This window comes from Pecten maximus, chromosome 5 (assembly GCF_902652985.1).
Source record: "Pecten maximus chromosome 5, xPecMax1.1, whole genome shotgun sequence".
Lineage (NCBI taxonomy): Eukaryota > Metazoa > Mollusca > Bivalvia > Pectinida > Pectinidae > Pecten > Pecten maximus.
This window is the reverse complement of record NC_047019.1, coordinates 24883051-24898107: the sequence shown is the minus strand read 5'-3', so window position 1 is coordinate 24898107 and position 15057 is coordinate 24883051. Positions and strand designations below refer to the sequence as shown.

Here is a 15057-nt window from a genome sequence, read left to right as displayed (position 1 = left end):
ATCCCGGCACACGGAAGTATCATGATAATAATAATGATTTTTTTTTACATTGTACGTGTATGCACGTTAATTTCTGTTGCTCAAATTAATTTAGTTTTGGCATTTACATTAAGACTTTTAAAAGTCGCTACAAATATTGGCGACCGAGGACGAAGTCCGTGGTTGATATTTTTTGCCCAACATTATATCATATGGTAGACTTTTCATATCGCCATACGCCCGTGGTCCTTCTCCCGTCTGTAAATAATCCTCGTTCTAGCTGTTTCTTGAATAGTACTGGAGGGATATTTCTCAAAACTGTATTGTATATTTTCCCATGGTCTCTAGTTAATCATGTCCAAAAATGTTTTAGTTTGTTCAGAAGAATCACCTTGGATTTTGACTTTGTATAAAATCTCTTTTAATTCACATGATACTTTTACTGTTTGGGTGATAGGATAGGGCATTGTAACGGAAGTAGCATTAGATTAACATTAATCAAAAACAACAGAAAAGAACTACCTGTGGACAGTCTCACAAACGTCTTGAGAGAAGTTGTGTGTATTGTTACTTTACTACTAGTCTTTATAACTTGTTGCACATATATCATTATAGTTTTCAACAGGAAGATCCGGAATAACAGAAACTAGGTTTAGATATATTTTATTAACATCGTACAATAACAGTAGCCGTCTTTTTCTCTTCTACTGAAGGCTTTTCTAACCCTTACTCTAAACAAAGAAATAATGTCGATCATAGGGTTGAAGACCTGTGATAAGACGGACGGCTTTACGTTGACCTTTTACTAACATTTTCATTTCATTGCTTTAACATTCGTTCCGTATCCAAGCGGACAATGTGCAAATACTTAAATTTCTGTGTTTAGTAGAGAAACTGATTAATGTATAAGCATTAAACAAAATACACAAGAAACATCTTTGCACTAAAAATGCGAGAAAAAAACCCAACTGAAATCCAACGCAAAATTAGACGGACACAAACAAATACACAAAACAAATATAATTCAAGACAGAATCAGTTAATAGTTAAAGGCAAAATCCAAACCCTGTCTGTATATAAAAATATATAGGACCGGGGTATGGCTGTATTCCTTGGTGCTGATTTACTCCTCTAAAACGCTCCCGAAATAAAAGCACACAGTAAAAAAAAACAACGTCTTTACAATGTGATCAATGCATGGGAACATATATACCTATCACGCCCAACGACCCATTCCCTAATAGGTCTGAATTAATTTCCTCACACATTGCTTCTGTTTAATACCTACCGAATCATTTTAGCGCCTTAGTAGAATCTTAGAAAATCTTCGCAAAATTATCAATATCCTGTTCAAGTAGTCACTTGAAACTCAACTTATTACTCCTGTTCTTCAGACCTGTTCGTTACTCCTGTTCATTACACCTGTTCATTGCTCCTGTTCATTACTCCTGTTCATTACTCCTGTTCATTACTCCTGTTCTGTACACATGTTCATTACTTCTGTCCATTACACCTGTTCATTGCTCCTGTTCTGTACACCTGTCCATTGCTCATGTTCATTACACCTGTTCATAACACCTGTTCTGTACACCTGCTCATTACACCTGTTCATTACTCCTGTTCATTACACCTGTTCATAACTCCTGTTCTGTACACCTGTTCATTACTCCTGTTCATTACTACTGTTCTGTACACCTGTTCATTACTCCTGTTCTATACACCTTTTCATTACTCCTGTTCTATACACCTGTTCATTACATCTGTTCTGTACACCTGCTCATTACACCTGTACATTACACCTGTTCATTACACCCGTTCATTGCTCCTGTTCATTACACCTGTTCATTGCTTCTGTTCATTTCTCCTGTCCATTACACCTGTTCATTACTCCTGTTCATTACTCCTGTTCTGTACACCTGTTCATTACTCATGTTCATTACACCTGTTCATTGCTCCTGTTCATAACACCTTTTCATTACACCTGTTCATTACTCCTGTTCTGTACACCTGTTCATTACTCCTGTTCTGTACACCTGTTCATTGCTCCTGTTCATTACACCTGTTCTGTACACCTGTTCTGTACTCCTGTTCATAACACCTTTTCATTACACCTGTTCATTGCTCCTGTTCATTACACCTGTTCATTACTCCTGTTCTGTACACCTGTTCATTACTCCTATTCTGTACACCAGTTCATTACTCCTGTTCTGTACACCTGTTCATTACTCCTGTTCATTACTCCTATTCAATACATCTGTTCATTACATCTTTTCATTACACCTGTTCATTACACCCGTTCATTACACCTTTTCATTACATCTTTTCATTACACCTGTTCATTACACCTGTTCATTACTCCTGTTCATTACACCTGTTCTTTACACCTGTTCATTACACCTGTTCATTAATCTTTTCATTACTTCTGTTCATTACACCTGTTCATTACTTCTGTTCATTACACCTGTTCATTGTACCAATTTATTACTCCTGTTCAATACTCCTGTTCATTACTCCTGTTCATTACACCTGTTCATTACTCCTGTTCTATACACCTGTTTATTACTCCTGTCCATTACACCTGTTCATTGCTCCTGTTCTGTACACCTGTTCATTGCTCATGTTCATTACACCTGTTCATTACACCTGTTCTGTACACCTGCTCATTACACCTGTTCATTACTCCTGCTCATAACTCCTGTTCTGTACACCTGTTCATTACTCCTGTTCATTACTCCTGTTCATTACACCTGTTCATTGCTCCTGTTCTGTACACCTGTTCATTACTCCTGTTCTGTACATCTGTTCATTACTCCTATTCATTACACCCGTTCATTGCTCCTTTTCATCACACCTGTTCATTGCTCCTGTTCATAGCTCCTGTTCTGTACACATGTTCATTACTCCTGTTCATTACTACTGTTCTGTACACCTGTTCATTACTCCTGTTCTGTACACCAGTTCATTACTCCTGTTCATTACACCTGTTCATTGCTCCTGTTCATTACACCTGTTCATTACTCCTGTTCTGTACACCTGTTCATTACTCCTATTCTGTACACCAGTTCATTACTCCTGTTCTGTACACCTGTTCATTACTCCTGTTCATTACTCCTATTCAATACATCTGTTCATTACATCTTTTCATTACACCTGTTCATTACACCTTTTTATTACACCCGTTCATTACACCTTTTCATTACATGTTTTCATTACACCTGTTCATTACACCTGTTCATTACTCCTGTTCATTACTCCTGTTCTTTACATCTGTTCATTACTCCTGTTCATTTATCTTTTCATTACACCTGTTCATTACACATGCTCATTACTCCTGTTCATTACTTCTGTTCATTACACCTGTTCATTATTTCTGTTCATTACACCTGTTCATTGTACCTGTTCATTACTGCTTTTCAATACATATTTTCATTACACCTGTTCATTGTACCAATTTATTACTCCTGTTCAATACTCCTGTTCATTACTCCTGTTCATTACACCTGTTCATTACTCCTGTTCTATACACCTGTTTATTACTCCTGTCCATTACACCTGTTCATTGCTCCTGTTCTGTACACCTGTTCATTGCTCATGTTCATTACACCTGTTCTGTACACCTGCTCATTACACCTGTTCATTACTCCTGCTCATAACTCCTGTTCATTACACCTGTTCATTGCTCCTGTTCTGTACACCTGTTCATTACTCCTGTTCTGTACATCTGTTCATTACTCCTGTTCATTACACCCGTTCATTGCTCCTTTTCATCACACCTGTTCATTGCTCCTGTTCATAACTCCTGTTCTGTACACATGTTCATTACTCCTGTTCATTACTATTACTCCTGTTCATTACACCTGTTCATTGCTCCTGTTCATTACACCTTTTCATTACACCTGTTCATTACTCCTGTTCTGTACACATGTTCATTACACCTGTTCATTACTCCTGTCCTGTACACATGTTCATTACTCCTGTTCTGTACACCAGTTCATTACTCCTGTTCTGTACACCTGTTCATTACTCCTGTTCTGTACACATGTTCATTACTCCTGTTCTGTACACCTGTTCATTACTCCTGTTCTGTACACCAGTTCATTACTCCTGTTCTGTACACCTGTTCATTACTCCTGTTCTGTACACCTGTTCATTACTCCTGTTCTGTACACCAGTTCATTACTCCTGTTCTGTACACCAGTTCATTACTCCTGTTCTGTACACCAGTTCATTGCTCCTGTTCATAGCTCCTGTTCTGTACACATGTTCATTACTCCTGTTCATTACTCCTGTTCTGTACACCTGTTCATTACTCCTGTTCTGTACACCAGTTCATTACTCCTGTTCTGTACACATGTTCATTACTCCTGTTCTGTACACCAGTTCATTACTCCTGTTCTGTACACCAGTTCATTACTCCTGTTCTGTACACCAGTTCATTACTCCTGTTCTGTACACCTGTTCATTACTCCTGTTCTGTACACATGTTCATTACTCCTGTTCTGTACACCAGTTCATTACTCCTGTTCTGTACACCAGTTCATTACTCCTGTTCTGTACACCTGTTCATTACTCCTGTTCATAACTCCTGTTCATTACTCCTATTCAATACATCTGTTCATTACATCTTTTCATTACACCTGTTCATTACACCTTTTTATTACACCCGTTCATTACACCTTTTCATTACATCTTTTCATTACACCTGTTCATTACACCTGTTCATTATTCCTGTTCATTACTCCTGTTCTTTACACCTGTTCATTACTCCTGTTCATTAATCTTTTCATTACACCTGTTCATTACACCTGTTCATTACACCTGTTCATTACTCCTGTTCATTACTTCTGTTCATTACACCTGTTCATTACTTCTGTTCATTACACCTGTTCATTGTACCTGTTCATTACTCCTTTTCATTACATGTTTTTATTACACCTGTTCATTGTACCTGTTTATTACTCCTGTTCAATACTCCTGTTCATTACTCATGTTCTTTACACCTGTTCATTACTCCTGTTATTTTCACCCTACCACGACTTCTCTAACAAAACGGTCTGTATTGCCCGCCCCTCTACACTGTTCATTACTCTTGTTCTGCATTTCTATTCAGTCCTACTCCGTACATCTGTTCATTACTCCTGTTCTGTGCTCCTGTTCATTTCTCCTGTTCTGTACACTCGTTCAATACACCTGTTCATTACACCTATTCATTAAACCTGTTTATCACTCCTGTTCTTTACACCTGTTCATTACTCCTGTTCATTAATCTTTTCATTACACCTGTTCATTACACCTGTTCATTACTCCTGTTCATTACTTCTGTTCATTACACCTGTTCATTACTTCTGTTCATTACACCTGTTCATTGTACCTGTTCATTACTCCTTTTCATTACATATTTTCATTACACCTGTTCATTGTACCTGTTTATTACTCCTGTTCAATACTCCTGTTCATTACTCATGTTCTTTACACCTGTTCATTACTCCTGTTATTTACACCCTACCACGACTTCTCTAACAAAACGGTCTGTATTGCCCGCCCCTCTACACTGTTCATTACTCTTGTTCTGCATTTCTATTCAGTCCTACTCCGTACATCTGTTCATTACTCCTGTTCTGTGCTCCTGTTCATTTCTCCTGTTCTGTACACTCGTTCAATACACCTGTTCATTACATCTATTCATTAAACCTGTTTATCACTCCTGTTCAGTAACCTGTTCATTACTCCTGTTCATAACACCTGTTCATTACTCCTGTTCTGTACACATGTTCATTACTACTGTTCTGTAAACCTGTTCATAACTCCTGTTCATGACTCCTGTTCATAACTCCTGTTCATAACACCTGTTCATTACTCCTGTTCATAACACCTGTTCATTACTCCTGTTCATAACACCTGTTCATTACTCCTGTTCATAACTCCTGTTAATTACTCCTGTTCATAACACCTGTTCATTACTCCTGTTCATAACACCTGTTCATTACTCCTGTTCATAACTCCTGTTAATTACTCCTGTTCATAACACCTGTTCATTACTCCTGTTCATAACACCTGTTAATTACTCCTACTCTGTACACCGGCTCTGTATTCCAGTGCAGTTCTCATGAAAAATTATCAGCAGTTCACAATCGATCTGGTGTTCTAAAGCTTTTCCTTTTTTCATTCGGTAGAGTACAATTGTACTTAAAATTTGGATCTCACATATCTATAACAGCAAGTCTCTTTATAAATGGCACATCTGCATATATATGAGACACTGTTTTACAGTTTATTCACGTTTTCGATTTTTTATATCAATAATTCGAATATTTCATTAAAAAAAAAGTAGGACGATGTGTTTATGATACAACACCAAACAATACAATATAATAATACAAAAATAGTTTTTTGAGTGTCATATTTTGTAATACTTAGATATTAATTTAATTAACGTTTTATGGTACTATTCAGTGTTCTGGAGTTTAACCAAATACAAGTTGCTACCTGATATTGTCCCAAGCTGTTGTCGAGTTTGCAGGACGAAATGAACAACCTCGGAGGTAAATATCTACTGCACTTCATACTGATCATAGCACGCGCTTGTAATCACATTGTTTTAACTTACACTGTTAATTATTACACTGTCATTTATGACACTATTACACTGTTATTTATTACACTGTTATCTATTACACTGTTATTTATTAAATCTTCTGTTCGGCTAATTGTTATTATCCATCAACCGAAGGGGTCATTAACGCAAACATTACTCTCCGCTATTGTTATAGAGAATGTTTCCACGAAAACTCGACAACTTATGCTTGTCAGTGATGTCGCTTTTAATTGACTGATCATACATCTATTTTTGGTAATACATCCAGCGAATGTCTGTTTGGTAGGAGCCAGTAACCCTAAATTGGATCATAATAAACGTTTTCTTGATCAAAGTTCAGTTAAGGTGAAAAAGTATTCAATAGAGTACCATTATTATGATATAAGCACATGAAGAGAGCTGTTTTAGGATTACATATATTTAGCTATCATTGTGTACATTTTGTTTGTTAATTTGGTATAGAAGTTCGCGTTCAAGCACGTACTTCACTATTTACCGTGAATCAGCAGCAGCGAGGGGAGATAACTTCCCTGTCTAATGACCAGCTTGCACGGTTAAGATGGTAACCCTTGTTCGAATATATATAGATACATATGGCTTAGTTTGATAAAACTTAATCTATATGAATAATTGATCTGGGACACTGAGTCGGAGAAGTGTTGACAAGAAAAGAAGCTCTACCATATTTATGCTGTAAAATTAACACGTTTAAAAAGAAGTAATATATTCAAGTTTCAGTTGTACAAGATAACAATACTTTCCACTAATTTAGCGTATGATCTGTTTCCGTGTAATGGGGACTCAACTCCGTTGTACGAAAATATGAATCAACCGTGAAAAGTTACAAACGGATTTCCTCCCGGAGGTATGAGCCTGTGTTCTGCACACACATATTTAATATTATATATACACTTACATCAAAAACACAAAATTAACTCGATTTCAAAAATGACGCCGGAGACGAAGGTCATCGTGTTGGTGTGTTTCATCTTGAAGGTAAATACGTTATACATTGGCTTGTGTAATGACTAACTCATAATCTAAAACAGGAACAAATTGTTAATATTGTAGGGTATATAATTATTAATATATGGTATTCACAATACCCTACACTGTTTCTGTGGGTGGTCATTTTAAGTATTTCCCTGTTTTGAGCTCTGTTTTTTTCCCTCTTCTTTAGCCCTCATTTGTTTCATCTTCATTTTTTCTTTCTTTTTTCTCTATCTCTGTCCAAAGTCAATCACTATCTCTCTGTTTCACCACTTACTCTTCCGGTATGGGTCTATATTATCTCTCTCTGTCCGCCATAATGTCAACACGTTCTCTGTACACTGCTCACTTTTACCAGACTTTGAGCGTTAGTATGCTTTTTATTCACCAAATGCTTTTTGACTCTTGGCTTTTTCATGGCCTGTTTGTCTGTTTTGTTGGAAGCAAAATGGTATCCTGACAGACCTGGTTGTCTACTAAGACTACATAAGAGAACCCAATTTTGAGGTAGTATGTTTTGCGACATATTAAATAGATCTAGAATAACGAGTCATATTATTGTTATAATTTGATATCTTTATCCTAAGCGATTGGGGTAAACATGTTTAGTCATTAAGTGTTATATGTAGTTGGCCACTTGATTCAGTATGTTGCATGATCTACTTGAGGTGTATCTATATTTCACTGAGCACACTATCTAGAACTTATACATGTATGTATATACGTACATTGGTTAGTATATATATTTGGTCTAAACCGACCAGCACAGCTAATTTTAGTCGTTTTCAAATAAATGAACATGAACTGAAAAGTAACATCTTCCAAATACCAAAAAGGCAATAAAAATATGCAAATATTAGTAAGTTACTTGTAACAAGAGGAAATAATATGACTAAAACAATGCTTATCTGAGTTAGCAGTCAATATTAGAACTCAAAGGTGTATACTCACTAAAGTTTTGTCATCATCAAAACATGTTTATAAACATTAAATAATTCACTTTATTTGCAGAATTGTACTATTACATATATTTACCAAACATTTTTTTTTTCTTTTCTGGTAGGTGTAAGAAAGACTGGAAATGTTTCACTTTTTCATTCGTTCTCAAAACTGACAGCCGATTTCGAATGTAAATGGAAACTTTGTGATCAAGTTTAACATTCTTTTTTTCCCCTCTATTCATCGTTACACAAAATTCAAGAGCTACCGATTAAGTAGCGACTTGAATTGTTTGTTATTTTAGATAGTAATACTGTCACATGTATGTGGATCTGAATTATATAAAAACTATAAAACATTTGTTTTAGTTCCGTAAGCATAGCGATCTTCAAGTCCAAATTAATTATTTAAGGATAACTTAGTCAATGTTCTCTGCAAATTAATTATTCAAGGCTAACTTAGCCAATACTATCTAAACGTTATTCATTTAAGGATAACTTAGTCAATGTTCTCTACAAATTCATTATTAAGGGCTAACTTAGCCAATACTATCTAAACGTTATTCATTTAAGGCTAACTTAGCCAATGTTCTTTACAAATATGTATAACTCATTCTAATTGAGTTGTAGCCGGATGTTTAGATTATTGTTCAAGTTTCACATCAATATACATCCTTATTTAGGTAGAATACACCAAAGGATGTTACGATGAATTTGGACATTTTTTTTAAAGAATAAAGACACTGTTTGTAAAATGTATTCTATTCAATACAATGATACATTCTAATTCGCTGATAAACTTACATATGATTACACGTATTAACATGGATTCCATAAGTAATACTCATGTCTGATTGCCGAATTCAATATCAATTTCAAATTCTTACTCAACTACATTGTAGTTGATTAAAGTGCCATATATAAAACAGATACCTCTATTACAAATGACTTTACAACCAGTCTGTAATGAGACTCTCTAATGCATTGGACTACAAAATAATCTGAAAGATTATAATGTGATAATATATTTGATTAGACCTTGCTTGCTAGATGGGCATTAGCGCTTGGGCATATCCATACAGAAAAGCCTCACAGCCCTCATCATAGAGCTATATAAAATAAATGATATTATTACTATTAAGTAGAGATTTGTCACTATGTATAAAACGTGTGATACATACACATGCTTACTAGGGTTTTACTAATGTTAAACACAAATTTTATACTAAAAGCAATTTACCACTCAAAGAGAAAATTACGGCCAGTTTATAAGTAAATCTGGAAATCTGCCGTTTGGTTTTGAAACCATCTCGTAGTTCTTATTTTCGAGGGATCTCGTTTCGCCTCATAAATTTCACACCTCCCCTGATGTGATTGATAAGAATGTCTTGTATATCAACATATCTACATATTTTTTTGTTTCCATGAGACCTTCATCATTGTTGTAGGATTCCATACCTTTCTACTATTACTATCCTAGATTTCGTACCCCCCCCCCCCCCCCCCCCCCCCCCCTCCCTCTCCCTATCATAAGGTGTCACACAGTCAATGTTTGTCATGCTATTAGGTTATGAAATAACAACAGTACATGCGTAGTATTGAATAACCCATGTTTTGTCATGCTATGCTATGTATACATGCGGAAATTTGCTAGCAGTTTTCTGAAACACACCAGGTCTTTCTCAGGAATACAACATTGGAGGAGATTACACATGTTGAAGCGTATATATTTATAATCGAGGACATCCGGAAACCACAAAAAAAAAAAAAAAAAAAAAGTTGACCCCGGTGTCACAAAGAATGTTAAGCATATAGTTTTCTAAATAATAAAACATCATGATGAAGCGTGAAATACCGGGGGTTCATCTCTATATCGGTACATCCTCTAACTTCCGTCTGTATTTTATAAGCAATGTAGCATACAGGTGATACATTTGAATTCTCAATTCCTTCTATAGCTTATAAACAGTGTAACGTACTTATGCTTTGACTCTCACTTTCGTCTATAATCTATAAACAGTGTAAAGTAGTTATGCTTGGACTCTCACTTCCGTCTATAATATATAAACAGTGTAACGTGGTTATGCTTGGCCTCTCACTTCCGTCTATAATCTATAAACAGTGTAACGTAGTTATGCTTGGCCTCTCACTTCCGTCTATAATATATAAACAGTGTAACGTGGTTATCCTTGGCCTCTCACTTCCGTCTATAACCTATAAACAGTATTACGTGGTTATGCTTGGCCTCTCACTTCCGTCTATAATATATAAACAGTGTAACGTAGTTATGCTTGGCCTCTCACTTCCGTCTATAATCTATAAACAGTATTACGTGGTTATGCTTGGTCCCTCACTTCCGTCTATCATTTATAAACAGTGTAGAGTAGTTATGCTTGGCCTCTCACTTCCGTCTATCATTTATAAACAGTGTAACGTGGTTCTGCTTGAATTCTTACTTCCGATTGTTATTTCATAAACAAATCAACATTGTTTTACTTGAATTTCCAGATCCGTCTATATTTTATGAACAGTGTAACGTAATCATGCTTGAATTCTCACTTCCGTCTATATTTTATAAACAGTGTAGAGAAGTTATGTTTTCATTCTAACTTCCGTCTATATTTTATAAACAGTGTAGAGAAGTTATGTTTAGATTCTAACTTCTGTCTATATTTTATAAACAGTGTATAGAAGTTATGTTTTCATTCTAACTTCTGTCTATATTTTATAAACAGTGTATAGAAGTTATGTTTTCATTCTAACTTCCGTCTATATTTTATAAACAGTGTAGAGAAGTTATGTTTTCATTCTAACTTCCGTCTATATTTTATAAACAGTGTAGAGAAGTTATGTTTTCATTCTAACTTCCGTCTATATTTTATAAACAGTGTAGAGAAGTTATGTTTAGATTCACACTCTTTAATTGTACTTTAATTTGATTGAAGTTGCCAATATTGTGTGGTTGCAACCACTATGTATTGATGTTTATCTTTAATCTTATATCACAAAATTCATGTTGTAAGCCATATGGTGGCTTTTGTAGTAATAAATCGAAAGGTTACCCATGTGGATGGCCACTGTAAATTTCTCATTGTTGTTGCTGTTATTCTAGTGAGGTATAGAGATGTTTAAATGGTTTTAATAACATAAATGTAACATGTCTCCATGCATGTCCGGATTCTCTCTTTCTGAACTATTTCATTTGAGTCTCTGATAATTTTTTTTTCTGGTTTCAGACGTGGCTCACGTCGTGTCAGGAAACAACGCCAGACGATGTCACACTTCCTGTTACAGTTCTATCGACAACGTTACCACCTGCAACAACGACAAATCCACCGCCCACAACCTCGACAACAACACCATCAACAACGACGACGGCACAACCACCAGCCACGTCAACAACAATGCCGCCCACAACAACGACACAGCCACCACCCACAACAACGACACAGCCACCACCAACATCAACACCAATGCCATCCACAACAACGACACGACCACCACCAACATCAACACCAATGCCATCCAGAACAACGACACAACCACCAACCACATCAACAACGATGCCGTTCACAACAACAAAACAGCCACAACCCACATCAACAACAACAAAGCAATCTACCACGACGACACAAACTTCTACAACAACCAACCAACCCAAAACAACTACAACAAAAGCACCCGTTACAGAGGTTAATTGTGTTTATAAAGGTAACCTGTCTAGTACCGATAATCAGACTTCCTCAGAATCTGTCTGTGTTTGCCCTGACGAGTTCATCTCAATAGCAAACCAAACGTGTGCAAAAGGTAAATATTGTTTTCATTTGATGTATATTGCTATCCATGTTTTAAATGCAATGCCCTGGTTTTGGCAGTAGTGTCATTTTAATCTGTTATGCTGTCTCAACATATGTTCATTCACACTTTCTTCCCGTATATGGATTTCAGGACTCATCCTGCTACCAGATACATGTTTGGTACCTACTGTTTACGTACATATATTAGTGTTTAATCTATAGATATAGCTAGCACCAATTAATCATGGTGCTAATATGTTAATATTTGGCAATTTCCTTGAAGACAAATAATTGATAGATAAATTGATTCAATATCTATTTACCTCGTATTATGCAGTTTGTTTTATTTTTATCGATGACAAATACATACATGTATGTTGTGCCTTAGATAGATTATTTGGAATCTAAAATCCAGCTGTGAAAATATATATTCGATAGGATGTTCCGTATAAAGCCTTCGAATCATTTTCGCAGGTGATACGTTATTTCATATGTAAGGCAATATTCACTTTTTCCTTGAACATATTAATCAATGATTTTGAAAATAGGTTCATATAAGGTATGTTCTGATGTTTATTTTCAGAGACCGATTTGAAGCCGATGGATATAAAATTTTACCAGACTGAGTTTCTCATCAACGTGTCATGGACATACAAGGTATTATTCTCGCGGAACATCTCCTCCCAGGTAACTACGGATACGGGAAGAAATTCGTCCCCGTTGCAGACTGTCCCTGACACACCATGCTTTACATTCATCAGTACCAGGCAAAAAGGTTATGATAACAATTACTCCAATTGTGAATCGCAATTTGATAGAATCATCTGCTGTGTATAAAACTACATCATTTAGTAAGTATCTTGTGTTATCATATGTATATGTAATTACAAAACGTTTAAACTCTGATATACATGTACAAAATGTATTTAAAATCTTTTTATTTCCCCGGCGAAGGAAAAAAATTAACTAAAAATCGCTTTATAGATGGCCGTATGAAAGCATTAATCACTTACATTTTTGCCAGTGAAATATCGAAAAAAAATATTCATTCTGTACAAGTGAGTGAAAAATATCCCTTTTTCAGATTTGAAAAAAATCAAAACTGTGCTTACAAACAAGACAATGAACTCATGTACAAGTATATTTCACTCGTGTAGCTAATATTTTGAAATGTTTCACTCGCACTGCCTACTCCTTTAAAATATCAAAATGTTAGCTCCACTCGTGAAATTTGTTTGATATTACTGAAGACACTATTATCCTCATATCTATGGAGACGTGTGATTAAGTACCACTCCGGATAGAATAAGAGTCTTTTGTATCATCGACGACTCATACAAATCTAGGTCAAATCTAGGTCAAATCTAGCTTATGGCGCATTCTCTAATGAGAACCAGCATGAATATTATCGTGCATCGAACACGTCTGATTTCATATCCCATCCGGAAATAGACTGTTTCCAAACGAGAGCATGATGCCGAGCATCAAGTGGTCTTAATCAACTTGCCAGTAGTCGATACATGTATATTGTGATAATGGGAACAGACCCTTAAATATCAAATCAACTGGGACAAGCAAACACCGTATAGGCAAGAGGAAATAAAAAAAAAAAAAAAAAAATGGGTCAAAATATCATCATTACGGTTCTCATACAAATTAACTAATAATGGGTAACATCATCACATTTATCATACAGCTTAGTTAATAATTGGTAACATCATCACACTTATCATACAGCTTAGTTAATAATTGGTAACATAATCACACTTTTCATACAGCTTAATTAATACTGGGTAACATAATCACAATTATCCTACAGCTTGATTAATAATGAGTAACATCATCACACTTTTCATACAGCTTAATTAATAATGGGTAACATAATCACAATTATCATACAGCTTGATTAATAATGAGTAACATCATCACACTTATCATACAGCTTAATAATGAGTAACATCATCACACTTATCATACCGCTTAATAATGGGTAACATCATCACAATTATCAAACAGCTTAATTAATAATGAGTAACATCATCACACTTATCATACAGCTTAATAATGGGTAACATCATCACAATTATCAAACAGCTTAATTAATAATGGGTAACATCATCACACTTATCATACAGCTTAATTAATAATGGGTAACATCATCACACTTATCATACAGCTTAATAATGGGTAACATCATCACAATTATCATACAGCTTAATTAATAACGGGTAACATCATCACACTTATCATACAGCTTAATTAATAATGGGTAACATCATCACACTTATCATACAGCTTAGTTAATAATGGGTAACATCATCACACTTATCATACAGCTTAATTAATAATGGGTAACATCACCACACTTATCATACAGCTTAATTAATAATGGGTAACATCATCACACTTATCATACAGCTTAATTAATAATGGGTAACACCATCACACTTATCATACAGCTTAGTTAATAATGGGTAACATCATCACACTTATCATACAGCTTAATTAATAATGGGTAACATCACCACACTTATCAGACAGCTTAATTAATAATGGGTAACATCATCACACTTATCACACAGCTTAATTAATAATGGGTAACATCATCACACTTATCATACAGCTTAGTTAATAATGGGTAACATCATCACACTTATCATACAGCTTAGTTAATAATGGGTAACATCATCACACTTATCATACAGCTTAGTTAATAATGGGTAACATCATCACACTTATCATACAGCTTAGTTAATAA

General features: G+C 35.3%; 1 protein-coding gene across 2 annotated transcripts in view; it reads left to right on the top strand.

Moving 5' to 3' along the window:
• The first annotated feature begins 7450 nt into the window (after positions 1-7450).
• Positions 7451-15057, top strand: part of LOC117327624 (receptor-type tyrosine-protein phosphatase eta-like) — a 29135-nt gene continuing 21528 nt past the window's right edge. For both annotated transcript variants that reach the window (XM_033884684.1, XM_033884683.1), the window contains exons 1-3: positions 7451-7570; positions 11739-12309; positions 12883-13150. In XM_033884684.1, the coding sequence (XP_033740575.1) occupies positions 13078-13150 (73 nt within the window). In that variant the 5' untranslated portion in view covers positions 7451-7570; positions 11739-12309; positions 12883-13077. The remainder of the gene's footprint in view (positions 7571-11738; positions 12310-12882; positions 13151-15057) is intronic.